Source organism: Salmo salar, chromosome 01 (assembly GCF_965601325.2).
Source record: "Salmo salar chromosome 01, fSalSal1, whole genome shotgun sequence".
Lineage (NCBI taxonomy): Eukaryota > Metazoa > Chordata > Actinopteri > Salmoniformes > Salmonidae > Salmo > Salmo salar.
The window spans coordinates 174,732,200-174,749,157 of NC_138291.1; the positions used below are offsets into that span (position 1 = coordinate 174,732,200).

Genomic DNA, 16,958 nt, shown 5'->3' on the forward strand with positions numbered 1-16,958 from the left:
CTGCCTCTTCAACAATAACGTTTAGACCAGCTTAGACCAGTCCTTCTGGGGTTCTGCAGTTTTTATTTCTTAGAAAATATTTTTTTGGTCAAAGACCACAGTTGGGGCTCATTTGGAGGAGGCCGTAGCCGAGGGAGGGAGGGATGGAGTGAGACGTGTCACGGTCTAAATCAATGGCTCTATCTATTAACATCCCATTGCTACAGTATTTCTAGAAGTGTCTGTTGTTCCATAAAGAAAAGGACAGGTGAGGAGACCCCCCCTCTATTGTCTCCAAAGGCCCAAAACTGCGAGGAGCCAACTCATTCAGACCTCAGTAGAAACTTATCTGTCAGTATTCTCTGGTGACACAGCAGAAGAGACATTTAACTTCCTGTTTAGCAAACTATCTTTTAGAGGTGTGTCGTCATGGAAACTCATCATTTCCACAATCCATATATGGAGGGTATTCTGTTTCAGAACTGTGTGTGAAAATCTAAAGTCCAGCCTATCAAAGCTGTCCCAGCATTACTGACGTGGGCCATCCACAGTCAGTCCACTCTCTGGAAATAGTCGATCCTGTATAGTTACAGGATCTCCCCCCAGCTCTATGCACACCAACCAGCCAACCGGCTCATATTCTCTCATCCCAATCAGCAGCGGCTTATCTCCTGCTGTTCTGGGCTTGCAGCTGCTGCTGGGTCATTCCCATATAGTTGTGTATACAGTGTCTCTCAAAACAACATACATTGCCTTTGAAAATGTCGTAACCCTAGCTGGGGCCTTTGATTACTGCCACACTGGAGAAGTTGAAGACTCCACGTTTGTTTCCAATCCCTTTTGGAAGGCCATGTAGTTAGTCAACGTTGCTTGGTTATTAAGCCCGTTAAGATTAAGAGTCGATTGTAGTGCTGTGTGTAAGGCTTGTGTTGTAGGTACGTGGCCGCGGGGTGTATGGCTATTCTGACTGTCCCTGACATGAAGCGAAGGCAGCAGGGGGTATCAGACCAGAGGGGGTTAAATAGAGTCATTATACAATGGTTGGTTTGGAATTCCCATTGTTAGTCTATCCAGCCTATGATATACTAGACAACATACACATCGCCACATTCATAAAAAGTGCCGTAGGTTACGTCGTTACTTAGCAACGCACTGCTACTACTACTACTACAGATCCACTGTTTCGTCTGCCCAGGCATGCAACTTATACATCTGATTTCCACTGTAAAAAGCCTCGACAATTGATAAACACGAAAGAAGAAACAAAGTGCAGCTAGTTTGCAGTCTTAACAGCTTCAGTTTGAAGTGAATTGTGTTAGCTGTGTAGTTGGCTAGCTAGCAAGGTGGGTATAGCTTCCATAGCAACCATTTTTGTTTGCCATAGCAACCTGCAAAGTTCTAGAACAATCCACCAGTGCTTGGGTAGTTTTGCTTTACACGGCAGTTAATATGAATAAAACTAACAACCAGTGAACGCCTAAAATTGCACTTGACAACCAGTGTTGGTGAATGTAGCATCACGTTTGGTTGAAAAATGTATGGTTTGGAAATAATCTGGCTTTTTAATGCTGGTAACCCTTTGTATAAAATCAATAATGTTATGACATGTTTTGTCATGGCTGTGATGTGGTGATTGCTAAATGAAGCCATATACTGCACATCCCTGACATACTCGACAAATGAGAGAACGAACACTGACAGCAGTGTTGACTGCTGTCGTATCAAAGCGGTATGGAAATATACCTCAGGAAAGGATAGCAATCTATTTTTCCAATTGTGTAAATCAAATGTATGAAACAAAACCACTTGGTTTGTACAAGATATGTTTCCTTGGGCATAAAAAATAAAACCATGAACCTTTTCCCACTACTGAGCCAAACCAAACTACTGCCCCAGCCTGGTGACGATTCCTCCATAGTTGCTGAAAATGACTGTGAAAGAAAAATGACCAAGCCAGCACAAGATGGTTCAGATTTGCACAATAGTGTGAAAGGAGTTTTTAAGTTTGACAGTTGGTTTTATCTAATTCAATCTCCCCCACCTGTACGCTATTTTGGTCAGTACCAGATAAACAAACCTGGCATCTTTTACTGACTAGCAGCTGTTGGAGATCCGACGGGGCTGTCTAGCGGTGTGTTTTATGTCAGGGCTGTCTAGCGTTGTGTTTTATGTCAGGGCTAAGCTAACAGTGACATTCCGACCATAGAGATAGTGTAAGGGGAGGGAGAATTGGACAGGAAAGCAACTCTAGCCTTGCCAGCACGGTACCTATTTTCTCTCAGCGAAGCCTCAAAAGGAGAGAAAAAAAACCACGTCTCCTTGTTTGTAATGGACTGCCAAGTGAGTCTTGGTAACAAGTATGTTTTGCTTCAAGTGAACTGCGGCGAACAGCTCCTTATTGCCTTTTAAAGCAATCCCCAAGCGTGAAGAGAGAGCAGGGTGTTTTGGTCCTCTCCACTAGCTCTGGCCGAGGCAGACATTCCCTTTCCAGGGGCACTGTTTATGAACAGTAGGCGTGGAAAAGTCATGGTCTTAACTGAAAGCTATGTGTCAGTCAGTCGCCAGTGTTCCACACCCCTTTTGGGAGTCCAATTCACTTTTAAAATCCTGTCTGGAATTCCGTTTTTTACTTAAGAGGGCTACAGTATTGAAATGTGATTACACTCGTCTTTAAAAGGCCTGCACACAGTGTGCTGAATATCACAGAAAAGTGTGTGTCTGTAAGCATCTTAATGAGTCAATGCATTGGGTTTTGGCTTAGAGTTTGTGTCACCTTGTCCCCACTGTCCATTCTGAACTTCCACAGGCTGCCGGAAATGCTGTTAAGAGGGCCTCCGATAGCCTGGTGAAGGCGGCACAGAAAGCAGCCTTTGACGCCCAAGACGAGCAGGCCGTGGTTGTTAAGAGCAAGATGGTGGGCGGCATTGCTCAGGTAAGCAGAGGGTCATGAGAGCCTGTTTGAATTTTCACACAAAGTTCCCATCAATTTAAGGATTATTTCAGTGCAATACAGGAAGACGGTGTCATTCTATGACACCCGAATTCACATTCAGAATTCCTTTCTTAAAGATCACATATGAGGCATGTTTTGTATACCTGTTGATGTGTGTGCCTGTGTTTCCATGCCTGTGTTTCCATGTGCCTATCTGTTCATCTATGTATGAGAGGTGTGGTCTGGGTGTTAACCAGTTGTGTTCTGTCTGTTAGATCATTGCTGCCCAGGAGGAGATGCTGAGGAAGGAGAGGGAGTTGGACGAGGCCAGAAAGAAGCTGGCCACCATCCGACAGCAACAGTACAAATTCCTGCCCTCCGAGCTCAGGGAGGACGGGCAGGAGCAGTGATGAAACGTGTACACACACACACACACACACATATATAATACACATATAGATACATACATACATATACAGCGAAGACAAATCCGATGTTCAGGGCCTACACGCCCAGGCTATATTAGAGAAAATACAAAAACTAAGAGGTGTTATGCTTGAAGAGGAGCAATATTAGGGTGAGATAATTAAAAAGAAAGGAAAGGGGTAAAAAGTGAAAGCTGTATTAGGATGTTTATTTTAAGTGTATTTTTTTTCTTTGATTATTTCTCACGTTTAAGAGCGTTACAGTGCCACTGGTTTTGTTTTTGGATAATGCTAAAAAATATATATATATATGTATCCAAGTCTTTGAGGTAGTCCTTGATAGTTTGTGATTTAATTGAGCGTTTAGGTCCTAGATTGCATGTGTTCACTGCCGCTTCACCGTTTTTATTAAATTCACATCCTCCTGCCAATAACTGATATTTGCCTTTAACGCTAGCATGCTATTATTTTAGTGAGCACAATTACTATCTGTTTGGCGGTGTCCGTTTTCAGTTTTTTTGGATTAGAAAAATGCAGTCACCAAAAGGTGGGCTTACAGCGGGTAAGTGTTGAGATCTTACTTGACTGACCAATGATTTTAACTGGCCAGGGTGAATGGTAAGAGACGGTCGGTCACCGTAAAACACAGAGCTCAGCTAGGTGTTTACCATAAACAACTGTGGCTTTGGCCACATCCCAAAGAAACATCGTTTAACAAGAATGTGTGTTGTCAGGTAGGCTCCTCCTTTTTATTTGAACCAATGACATTTAACTGCATCTTGTTGCAATTTGGACCAGAGGTGCAATGATTTACTTTGCGATTAAACAATTCATAGAGAGAAAACATATCTTTTTTTTTTTTTTTAAGAGAAATAATGCTATGAAATGTGTTACAAATGATATCTTCTATTACATTTATATGTTAATAAAGTATATGTGAGTATTTGTTTGTGTCATCATATGAACTTCTGGACCTGATATTATCTGTGTTTGAAGCTCATAAAGCCATACTTTGCTTTCTTCAGGACATTGTTTTGAATCATGAATGACTGTTCCTTCGGGTGCTATTGAGTGGTTAAAATCTTTATCAGATGTAGACTATTAATATGCATCTAATAGCCAACTGTAATCAGTAGATCATTAGAAACAAATTTAGATATGTATTTTGGGGTAATTTCTCTTGTCACAGTACAATCCTATGATGGCCATTGTATGCAAAGGATAATGTGTCCAATGTTGTTCTTATTAACCGTCATTTACCCTGAATTGCCAGCCTATTTCACATTGTCAGAGGCCTCATTGTAACCTAACCTCCTTTCTTTCAACATATCAATGAGTCAAAGTGCCTGCTATATGTATTTTACAACTAATTGTATTTAACTGTTAACGTTTTCCCATCATCAAGTGCACTTATCCATTTGTTTAACTTAACAACACATATAAATCCACTCTTTTACAAACATTGTTTTCTCTTCTCTTAATCGAAATAGTTGGATAGAAAACAACTGTTAAGTTGCCTATGTGTTGATCACAAACATAGGGAAAGCCTAACTTGAGTGTTTTTTTCTTTTCATTTTCTAATTGTTTTGTTGACCTTTCTGATTTTGATACTATATACATGTATTAACAGTGCTATGGGATCACCATCTCAATGGTATTGTAAAAGAGATTTATGGTCAATAAAGCTGGTTTTCCCTGAGAAGTTGTTTTATTTCTCTTTATTAAACATTAAAATGTTGAAGTCACTTCTTTGTCAATGCTTCATATCTTAATATGACCTGCTATGCTGATATTCGGACAGGTTAACATGAGTAAAATAGACTCGCCATTGTGAACGAATTCTAGTCGCGTCAAGTCGACAGTAGCCTAGTCAGTCACACATTTCCCCTTGGCTCCAATACTGTACCTTGTCGCTTGTGACCGGTCATTCTTCACCAAAAACCAACCTCGTCCCCAGGTGGCTGCTGCTAACCGGCACCAACTACCCTCAGTCTTTGCAACTTAACTTTTGACTGTTGTTACAACTTGTTACTGTTATTTTCCCCTCTGAAATACCATTAGAAACAACCTATGCCCTGACAGACTTATCAATGAACAAGCCTAGTTAAGGCGACCAAACTAAGACGACGCTGGCTGTAGTGTCGTCAAGTGTGCAGATTGTATTAAATGTGGACATAAATGAACCCATGAAGAGGAAGAGCGCATGAAGGCTATAACTTTTACATGAGCTGGTTAAAACCATGCCTAAATGCGTCCCCCAGTGCGCTCTGGGACTGAACGGCAAATACAGGGGAAATGAAATACACCCAAGTAGACCTATGAAAGATGGCCAACCTTTTCATTACATGGTGTGGGCACCTATATCCCTGTGTCTACAGATATATTTAGGTCCAATATCATACCACAGACATTCGAACATTATATGAAATCGGAGCCTCCCAAAAATGGGCAAAATCTGTGCGCTTAATTCCTACCCAACGCGTTGAACGAATCACAGGCGCGCGACGTCACTCTAGCTCGGGCGTGATTTATCTGAACTTTCCAAAAAAAGTATTGGGCTCTGGACAGAATTACATCCTCCCATCCTCCTTTACCTAATCCAGACTAGCTTTGTCTCATCACTCGGCTCGAGGTGCTGCTTCTGTGAACTTCAGTCCTCTGTCCTCCGTGTGGCTCGTGCGCGTCCGTCGAGAGTACCAACTCTGAACCCTTTCCGCTTGTTAGTAGGAGAGAAAAAACAACAGTAACCATGGAAGCCATCAAGAAGAAAATGCAAATGTTGAAACTGGATAAGGAGAATGCTATTGATCGGGCAGAGCAAGCAGAAGGAGACAAAAAGGGGGCAGAGGACAAATGCAAACAGGTATGGGAATATAACTGAACAAGAGGGCATTCCCTGCCTTTTCATTGCTTGAAGGGAGAGGGGCAACTGTATCTAATACCAATAGAAATTAATTTTACACTGATTTATTCATTTTAATGATTATACTGCTCCCCTCTATCTGTCAACCATGAAGTGGTTTGGTCGTTGACAGAAAGTATGTCATCCACATATGATAATCCATGTACAATCTATTCTACAATATACAATAAACATACTGTAAAACCCCAGTCAGTGATTTTATTACTCGGGTGAACACATCAAATATTTACTATATTTCAAGTATGTAGTTTCTACCCTGAAACACATGGTAAGATAGGTAAGACAGATGTCCAACGTCTATGTGGAAGACAGGTAAGTGTTTGTTCTAAATATACTCTTGTGAAGTTATCCATGAAGCTACTTCAGACTTTTGCAACTACAAATAATAAATGTCCTTATAGTCTCTTCAATGGTGTTTCATGGGTACAGCAGGCGGATCGGAGTGAAGTTGATTAGATAGATGGACAGATCCCACCAAACGACCCAGCCAGTTTGAGGTTATTACGGGCAGTGTTAAATTCAAAGCACATTGATGAAGGGGGCACAAGCTGACTTAAGGAGTACAGTGTGAATGAGTGTTTCATTTTGAAGTATAAACTGGGTGGTTCGAGCCCTGAATGCTGATTGGCTGACAGCCATGATATATTTAAGTAATAAGGCCGGAGGGGGTGTGGTATATGGCCGATATACCACGGCTAAGGGCTGTTCTTATGTAAGACGCAACGCGGAGTGCCTGGACACAGCCCTTAGCCGTGGTATATTGGCCATATATCACAAACCCCAGTGGTACCTTATTGCTATTATAAACTGGTTACAAACGTAATTAGAGCAGTAAAAATAAATGTTTTATCATACCCATGGTATACTGTCTGATATACCACGGCTGTCAGCCAAACAGACCGTATACCACGGGTATGACAAAACATTTATTTTTACTGCTCTAATTACGTTTGTAACCAGTTTATAATAGCAATAAGGCAACTCGGGGGTTTGTGGTATATGGCCAATATACCAAGGCTAAGGGCTGTATCCAGGCACTACGTGTTGCGTCGTGCTTAAGAACAGCCCTTAGCTGTGGTATATTGGCCAAAAACCACACCCCCTCAGGCCTTATTGCTTAAGTATCAAACCCAAATTGTCAGTATTGACCCAATCAGGGAACTTGAGAATACCAGTCTTCCCAATGATCATATGTCCAGTGTCATCTCTCATTTGTTATAATTTAACCATTGAAGATGGTCAGATTCTGTATTATACAAGTGTTAGCTAGCCTTCAAGAAATGGACACAATTTGAGGTATTTGAGTTTTAACCCTCTCACGTGATGCAATCAACTTCTGCCACTTTTCTGTTGGAAAATCAAGACCGGGATGGAATGACAGAAGACACTCTCCAGTCATCATTTTGGATCCAACGCTATCTCAGAATCAGTTACATCTTGGCCCGAGCTTTTCATGGTCTCCCTCTCAGCTGTTACCCATGGTCTGTCTATGATGACCATTTCTCATAATGTTGACATTATGGCTCCATAGCAGCTTAGCCCTTCTCCCAGTTTCATTCTATTTTCTGCCTTTGGACATAGGCTACTCCCTACCATCCCCCATGGGAACAAGAAAAACATCTTTCTGCTTTGTCTTGAGCATTTGGAAGTAAATTATCGAACGCATATGCAACTTCAGAGCCGCGGCATTTAAAAAAAAATCATCCCTACCTACACAATTTGTCAGATTTGGTAACAACTGAATGTGTAGTTATACCTGGATCTGGACCAGAGAAGATACACCATCTCATTCTACTGTACCTCATTTTTACTGTTATGAAGCTACTTCCTACCTCAGCTGCCTCAAGACCCCAGATTCATGATGGAGATTTGGAATGGATCCTCTTCCTGAATAGAAAATAGCTTGAACTTATATGGACATGTACAGTACTGAACCAAATAGCTTCTGGTCACTTTAGACTTGACTAATATTACCCATTATGTTATGCGAGTCCTCTCTTTCCGTTTAGTTCCCAAGTAACGAAAGCCACCAGTGGCTTGGAATGGAATGGAAATGGAACCCCCCTTGTCCTTGAACATTTGTCTACCCCCCAGTGTGTATTTGTGATACCATGGAGAACATTTGCTTCTGTGGCGGCGAATAACTAATGGCCTAATCGCTTCAGCTTTTGTTGGCGTCTAAATTTTCCATTCTACTCATCTGTCATGTTTAATTGACATGGTCAGCTAGAACCAAATGGAGCCTCTCTATAAATAGGAGTAGTCTTCCCTCACAAGTATTTGTTCACAGAAGACCACACCTTGGGCTATTCTGATTCCAGCACCGACATTTCTCTTTGGAGCAGCCTTGACTGTGGCATGTCTATTGGAATTGTTGTTCAACAAAGAAAAAGGGGATCAAGGCTGGATCCAAAATAACATGAAAGAGCAGCAGGCCTGGGATCAGAATGGCCCCCTCACATAGCTGGAGCCTAAAAGACCGCTGTAATCTGTCAGAAGTAATAAAAGAATGACATTCATCACAAGGACATAGTGTTCACGATTCACAAACTGTCGCTGTCATACACAATGGGCTTTTTCTAGGTTAGAGGGGATCTTTTCTAGCGACAATCCTAACGACATGAAGCTTCTTTGGTTGTAGCCTAGATATTTTTAACACTCGTCAGGAAGATTTTTGGGAATTGGGAAAGATAGCAAGAACTTTGATATGATGAGGTGAACAGGAGACCCCCCAAAACAAGCAACATTCCTACAGGTACAATCAACTCTCAACAGCTTCAGTCGATGAGCAGGGCACCATTCCTCTGTTTTTACTTTACATGACCTCGTTACCATAAACAGTAGTAGCAGAGAGTCGCTATCGTCACAAGAATACAATTAATAGGTGTCTGCTTTTACGAGGCCGCGCAGGGAGCTATGTCCCGGCTGCCAGGCTTGTGGATAATGCACAGGGGTTTATTTGATGCCAGTTGAAAGGGGAGACTGAGGGAACATCACCAGCTGCAGCCCCAGTCACTCTGAGACTATGTCTAGTCACAAATGCCACCCTATTCCCTACATAGTGCACTACTTTTGATGGGCACTGGTGAAAGGTAGTGCACCATGTAGGGAATATGGTGGCATTTGGAAAACAACCTCTGACTCTGGAGGGACACTATGACAGCTTTCCCTTTATAAGTCTGTCCTCATGCCTGGCCCAACCTGCCCTGACAGTCAGCCTCAGGCAGTGCTCTGTCATACCCAGACACATTGACTGGAGGATAGAGTATAACCTTCAACAGGACAGTTATTCTACCGCTAACTCAATCTATATGCAGTATGGGTCCCATTTCAAACTAAAAGCGCCTTCATAACCCCTTCATAAACCCTTTATAAACTCTTTATAAACCGTTCATATAAACCCTTCAAAAACCTATATAAATCCTTCATAAGCCTTTAATAAAACCTACATAAACCCTTTATAAAACCTACATAAGCCCTTTATAAACTTTACATAAGCCCTTCATAAACCCTACATAAGCCCTTCATAAGTAAATGATATGCTAAAGGTGGCATCAGCTGTTATATCACTCTTTATGCAGTAGGACTTTGCTTATGAAGGATTTGTGAAGCATCTATATAGTGCTTATGGAGACTTTGTGAATGCTCTTTAGAGTAGGTTTGATATGAATCGGTTATTTATCTTATTGAATCGGTTATGTATCTTATTGAATCGGTTATGTATCTTATTGAATCGGTTATGTATCTTATTGAATCGGTTATGTATCTTATTGAATCGGTTATGTATCTTATTGTATATGACTCTAATCAAACAAACAAAATGGATTGGTCCCCTGACATTATTGTGTGTGTGTGTGTGTGTGTGTGTGTGTGTGTGTGTGTGTGTGTGTGTGTGTGTGTGTGTGTGTGTGTGTGTGTGTGTGTGTGTGTGTGTGTGTCTCCTAGCTGGAAGAAGAGTTGCTGGCGCTGCAGAAGAAGCTGAAGGGAGTGGAGGATGAGTTGGATAAATACTCCGAGTCGCTGAAGGATGCCCAGGAGAAGCTGGAGCAGGCTGAGAAGAAGGCCACAGACGTGAGTGACACAGGGCAACACTAGGGGGTCACTACGACCACGGTGACGTCAAAGCACGGCACACACACACACACGCACACACAGACACACACCATTGAGGCATGTACATACACACACCTCAGTTACAGGTATGGATAACATGGTAGTGCTCTAAGGCAATGTATCACTGCAGTACACAGACGAGCAACTGACTCCAGAGACTACTGCATAATTCCCTCCTCTTTGTTGATTTTCACTGGTCATTTAGATAATAGTATGTCAGAATATGTTATAGTTAAAGCATTTCCCCTACTAAAGTTATTGTCATAAATTCACCTATAAAATCAAACACTTCATTGTGATCTAGGATTGTATTTCATCAAGGATGCTAAGATCCTCCAGCCATATAGTTTTCACAATTTCACCATTGCTGCCTGTCATTAAAGCACACTTGTAATGTTATACTATGTAAAAGTATACACAGCTAAATGTGTCGTCAGGTCATAAATCAGTAGGTTGTCAGGCCCCATTTCCCGTTGTCTCCCCCTGGTGGGACAAACCTGCACTGCACAGTGTGGGCAGTATGCTTCTGTCAAACCTCCCAAGTTTTGTCCCAATTATCTCACCTTCCTCTCAATGTGGGCACTTATTCACTTGCCCTTGCTGATTTGAATGGAAATGACTAATATGAGAAATATGGTGTAAACCCCTACCAGCCCACATGCCTCCACCAAAGGAAATATTATTGGGATACACCTCAAGTCCCATCCTCTCTGGCCATGCCCCTCAACAGATCTTTTGACAATTATTTGTCATATATGATACCTACAGTGAGGGAAAAAAGTATTTGATCCCCTGCTGATTTTGTACGTTTGCCCACCGACAAAGAAATGATCAGTCTATAATTTTAGTGGTAGGTTTATTTGAACAGTGAGAGACAGAATAACAACAAAAAAATCCAGAAAAACGCATGTCAAAAATGTTATAAATTGATTTGCATTTTAATGAGGGAAATAAGTATTTGAACCCCTCTCAATCAGAAAGATTTCTGGCTCCCAGGTGTCTTTTATACAGGTAACGAGCTGAGATTAGGAGCACACTCTTAAAGGGAGTGCTCCTCATTTCAGCTTGTGACCTGTATAAAAGACACCTGGGAGCCAGAAATCTTTCTGTTTGAGAGGGGTTCTGACACCGTTCTGACACCATGTTGACACATTAGACCTGTATTTAACTGGAGTCAGACAAAGTGCGGACCAGAGAACACGGCAATCAAAGAAACTCAAACCAAATCATCCCCTGCATTCACTCCAAGGTGCTGACAAGCTTTATGCTGTGTTTGCAAAATGTGATACAGGTCGAGGTTCGGCACTTTCTACGCCGCAGCTGTCAACAAGCAAGGTCGCTTGTTCAGTGGGGTTCCAACTGGCCCATATCAGATTTGTGCATTCACATTGATGTAGCATCTGAAGTAGTACACAGATGCGATGCTCATTTCCTGTCACTGTTCCTTTAAATTTTGGGGTAGTTGACGTGGTAACGGCATGGCATGTGCAAAATGGAAACATTTCAGAGCAAAATAAATCAGATCTGAGCATCCAGACTGAATTGTATCAGGTTTGAGATCAACATATGGAGGTGGTCTATATTGGAAGTCAAAAGATCAGATTCCATGTTTTTTTGTTGTTGCCGTTTACACATTAGGGAAAAGATCAGATATGCCAAATAATTGTCAAAAGATCTGAATTAGGTTGCCTGTGTAAACACAGTCAAATATTCTCATGAGGAGGGGGTGCGCTCCCGAGTTGCGCAGCAGTCTAAGACACTGCATCTCAGTGCAAGGGGTGTCACTGCAGTCCCTGGTTCGTATCCAGGCTGCATCACAACCGGCCGTGATTGGGAGTCCCATAAGGCGGCGCACAATTGGCCCAGCGTCGTCCAAGTTTGGCCGGGGTAGGCTGTCATTGTAAATAAGAATTTATTCTTAACTGACTTGCCTAGTTAAATAAAAATAAAAAACATCTTCAAAGAGTAGGGTGTTCGGAAGATGGGCAGGGACTCTGCTGTCCTATCTTCAGGGGGAAGCTGGTTCCACCATTGGGGTGCCAGGACAGAGAAGAGCTTGGACTGGGTTGAGCGGGAGCTCAAGAGACCAGAGGTGGCAGAACGGAGTACTTGGGTTGGGGTGAAGAGTTTGAGCAGAGCCTGAAGGTAGGGGTAATTCCTCTTGCTGCTCCGTAGGCAAGTACCATGGTCTTGTAGTGGATGCGAGCTTCGATTGGAAAGAGGGAAGAAGAAAAGGAGTTGAGGGTCATCCACATAGCAATGATAGGAGAAACAATGTGAGGATATATAACGGAGCCGAGTGACTTGGTGTATAGAGAGAAGAGAAGGCCTATTACCGAGCTCTGGGGGATACCAGTAGTGAGAATACGTGGTGCAGACACAGATCCTCTCCACGTCACCTGGTAGGAACGGCCTGCCAGGTAGGATGCAAAGTGTGTGCAGAGCCTGAGACCCCCAGCCCTGAGAGAGTGGAGAGGATCTGATGGGTCTCTGTGTTGAAGGCAGCGGATAGATCTAGGAGGATGAGAACAGAGGAGAGAGAGTCAGCTTTGGCAGTGTGGAGAGCCTCCGTGACACAGAGAAGAGCAGTCTCTGTTGAGCCACCCATCTTGAAGCCTGACTGGTTAGGGTCAAGAAGATCGTTCTGAGAGAGATGGCTAGAGAGTTGGTCAGAGACAGCATGCTCAAGTGTTAAGGAGACGGGAGGGAGAAGGATTTAGAGATGATAGGATAGAGGAGGAGAGAGTAGTGGGAGAGAGAGAGCTAAGATTGCGACGGCGCATTACCATCTGGGTAGGGCCTGAGTGGTTAGGGTTGGAGGAAAGGGACAGAAAAAGAAACAAAGTAGTGATCAGAGACCTGGAGGGGGGTTGCCGTGAGATTAGTAGGAGAACAGAGACCTGGAGGTGGGTTGCCGTGAGATTAGTAGACAAACAGCCTCTAGTAAAGATTAGGTCAAGCGTATTGCCTGCCTTGTAAGTGGGAGGGAACTGGGAAAGGATGAGGTCAAAAGAGGCAAGGAGGGGAAAGAAAGAGTTGGAAAGAAATGAATCAAAGGCAGATGTCGGGAGGTTGAAGTCACCCAGTACACCCAGCAGGTGTCAAGCTCATTAAGGAACTCTCTAAGGGCACCTGGTGAGCTATAGATGACAACAATGTTGAGCTTGAGTGAACAAGTCACAGTGACAGCAGTGAATTCAAATGAGGAGATGGACAGGTGTGTGAGGGAGAAAAGAGATAATCTCCATTTAGAAGAAATGAGCAGCCCTATGCCACCACCGGGACGACCAAATCCTCTCGGAGTATGAGAGAAAATGTTATCAGATGAAGAGACAGCAGCTGGGGTAGCAGTGTTCTCTGGGGTGATCCATGTTTCCGGAAGGGCCAAAAAGAGACCAGGAATTCCATGTGGGTTGTGCGTGCAGGGTAAACTAAATTAGAATGGTTGCAGCCAAGGGGTGGGGAGCATCTGTAAAGCCTACGGGAGAGGAACGAACTAGGATAGAAAAACCCACACATAGTTGCTAAAGCTACAAAATAGCAAAATGAGATCATCTAAAAATAACTAGGTAAGATACTCAAGTGAGAGAGTGGCATGTATGCAATAGCTGGGACCGGGCTAATTTCAACTCTGTACAGTACAGTTATGCTTCAGAGTTCCAATCCCGTTTCACCATGTCCATATAAGGACTGTGGCTGTCAGCATTCTAGACTACCTGTTTTCAGAATCCTTCCTAAAAACACAGTTTATAATTTCCTGACGTTCCACTCCTCCCGACCACTTCCTCTTCCCACTGATGTTCCACCCCTCCCGACCACTTCCTCTTCCCGCTGATGTTCCACCCCTCCCGACCACTTCCTCTTCCCGCTGATGTTCCACCCCTCCCGACCACTTCCTCTTCCCGCTGATGTTCCACCCCTCCCGACCACTTCCCGCTGATGTTCCACCCCTCCCGACCACTTCCTCTTCCCGCTGATGTTCCACCCCTCCCGACCACTTCTTCTTCCCGTTGATGTTCCACCCCTCCCGACCACTTCCTCTTCCCCCTGATGTTCCCCTCCTCCCGACCACTTCCTCTTCCTGCTGATGTTCCACCCCTCCCGACCACTTCCTCTTCCCCCTGATGTTCCGCCCCTCCCGACCACTTCCTCTTCCCCCTGATGTTCCACCCCTTCCGACCACTTCCTCTTCCCGCTGATGTTCCACCCCTCCCGACCACTTCCTCATCCCCCTGATGTTCCACCCCTCCCGACCACTTCCTCTTCCCCCTGATGTTCCACCCCTCTCGACCACTTCCCCTTCCAGCTGATGTTCCACCCCTCCCGACCACTTCCTCTTCCCCCTGATGTTCCACCCCTCCCGACCACTTCCCGCTGATGTTCCACCCCTCCCGACCACTTCCTCTTCCCCCTGATGTTCCACCCCTCCCGACCACTTCCCCTCCGCTGATGTTCCACCCCTCCCGACCACTTCCTCTTCCCCCTGATGTTCCACCCCTCCCGACCACTTCCCGCCTGATGTTCCACCCCTCCCGACCACTTCCTCTTCCCCCTGATGTTCCACCCCTCCCGACCACTTCCCCTTCCAGCTGATGTTCCACCCCTCCCGACCACTTCCCCTTCCAGCTGATGTTCCACCCCTCCCGACCACTTCCCCTTCCAGCTGATGTTCCACCCCTCCCGACCACTTCCTCTTCCCCCTGATGTTCCACCCCTCCCGACCACTTCCCCTTCCAGCTGATGTTCCACCCCTCCCGACCACTTCCCCTTCCAGCTGATGTTCCACCCCTCCCGACCACTTCCCCTTCCAGCTGATGTTCCACCCCTCCCGACCACTTCCCCTTCCAGCTGATGTTCCACCCCTCGCGACCACTTCCTCTTCCCCCTGATGTTCCACCCCTCCCGACCACTTCCTCTTCCCGCTGATGTTCCACCCCTCCCGACCACTTCCTCTTCCCCCTGATGTTCCACCCCTCTCGACCACTTCCCCTTCCAGCTGATGTTCCACCCCTCGCGACCACTTCCTCTTCCCCCTGATGTTCCACCCCTCCCGACCACTTCCTCTTCCCCCTGATGTTCCACCCCTCCCGACCACTTCCTCTTCCCCCTGATGTTCCACCCCTCCCGACCACTTCCCCTTCCTCCTGATGTTCCACCCCTCCCGACCACTTCCTCTTCCCCCTGATGTTCCACCCCTCCCGACCACTTCCTCTTCCCCCTGATGTTCCACCCCTCCCGACCACTTCCCCTTCCTCCTGATGTTCCACCCCTCCCGACCACTTCCTCCTGATGTTCCACCCCTCCCGACCACTTCCTCCTGATGTTCCACCCCTCCCGACCACTTCCCGTTGATGTTCCACCCCTCCCGACCACTTCCTCTTCCCGCTGATGTTCCACCCCTCCCGACCACTTCCTCTTCCCCCTGATGTTCCACCCCTCTCGACCACTTCCTCCTGATGTTCCACCCCTCTCGACCACTTCCTCTTCCCCCTGATGTTCCACCCCTCCCGACCACTTCCTCTTCCCCCTGATGTTCCACCCCTCCCGACCACTTCCTCTTGCCCCTGATGTTCCACCCCTCCCGAGCGCCACCTCTTCCCGCTCCATCATCACGCCACTGTGATGATGTCACCAGTTGTAACCGTGCCAATAGAGGACAGTCACCAATAGCTCTCACTCTGATCTATTTAAAGACTGTGGCTATACCTGATGAGAGAGATGATTAGTTAATTTTCAGGCTTACTCATGATAGAAACCTGATAGACACTACCGGTTTTAAATACATAAAGTTTAGTTATTTATACATAATTATTTTCAATAATTGAGTCGGGACGCTTTTTCAATGGCAAACCCAATGACGCATGTAGCCTATTGGTATATCAACACTGGTTGATTATGCCACATATTTAAACACACAGAAATTACAACTTAGTAATTATGATACTCGTGTAAATCTTAAGCATGTGTGACATTAGACATCTCACATTCAAAACCTTTAACTTGTAACATTATAATGTTACCAAAGAAGGAAAAGAATTGAAAGAATGCAGTCTTGTTTATAGTGAAGTGAAGTCATGCTTTCCAGTTCATGCTCACAGCTTCACAATTAGTCTATTTTTCAGACTGTTTTTGGACAAAGCTCCCTCTCGCTCCCTCTCTCTCTCTCTCCCTCTCCCTCTCTCTCTTTCTTTCTCTCTCCCTCTCTCTCTCGTTATCTCTCTCCCTCTCTCTTTAGCTCTCTCTCTCTCTCTGTCTCTCTCTCTCTATATATATATATATATATTATATATATATATCTCTCTTGGACAGGTTTAAAAAGTCAGACCTCTTGTCAACTAAATGGTTTACATAAACACACATTGGTTACACTCAAATAACTTATAACATGATAAATTACAGATTCAACTGATGATAAATGCATAAAACTACAAACCATAGGTACTTTTCTGTGGCTACCATCAATAGCACAAGGCAAATAATCAAAATGTATATTTTTGTGGCATTGTATAGCTTTGAATTAGGATAATTATGCAATAGTCTACCACACACAAGTAAATAATTACAAGATCACCATTAAGTAGCTTGT

The 16,958-nt window shown here is 44.4% G+C and overlaps 2 protein-coding genes across 7 annotated transcripts in view; both read left to right on the forward strand.

Moving 5' to 3' along the window:
* The window catches only part of tln1 (talin 1), a 146,314-nt gene extending 141,276 nt beyond the window's left edge, over positions 1-5,038 (forward strand). For all 3 annotated transcript variants that reach the window (XM_045693650.2, XM_045693654.2, XM_082956715.1), the window contains 2 exons: positions 2,786-2,911; positions 3,187-5,038. In XM_045693650.2, coding sequence (XP_045549606.1) covers positions 2,786-2,911; positions 3,187-3,321 — 261 coding nt within the window. In that variant the 3' untranslated portion in view covers positions 3,322-5,038. The remainder of the gene's footprint in view (positions 1-2,785; positions 2,912-3,186) is intronic.
* An 856-nt stretch (positions 5,039-5,894) lies between these two features.
* The window catches only part of tpm2 (tropomyosin 2 (beta)), a 37,990-nt gene continuing 26,926 nt past the window's right edge, over positions 5,895-16,958 (forward strand). For all 4 annotated transcript variants that reach the window (XM_014144788.3, XM_014144768.3, XM_014144778.3 and 1 more), the window contains exons 1-2: positions 5,895-6,199; positions 10,205-10,330. In XM_014144788.3, the coding sequence (XP_014000263.1) occupies positions 6,086-6,199; positions 10,205-10,330 (240 nt within the window). In that variant the 5' untranslated portion in view covers positions 5,895-6,085. The remainder of the gene's footprint in view (positions 6,200-10,204; positions 10,331-16,958) is intronic.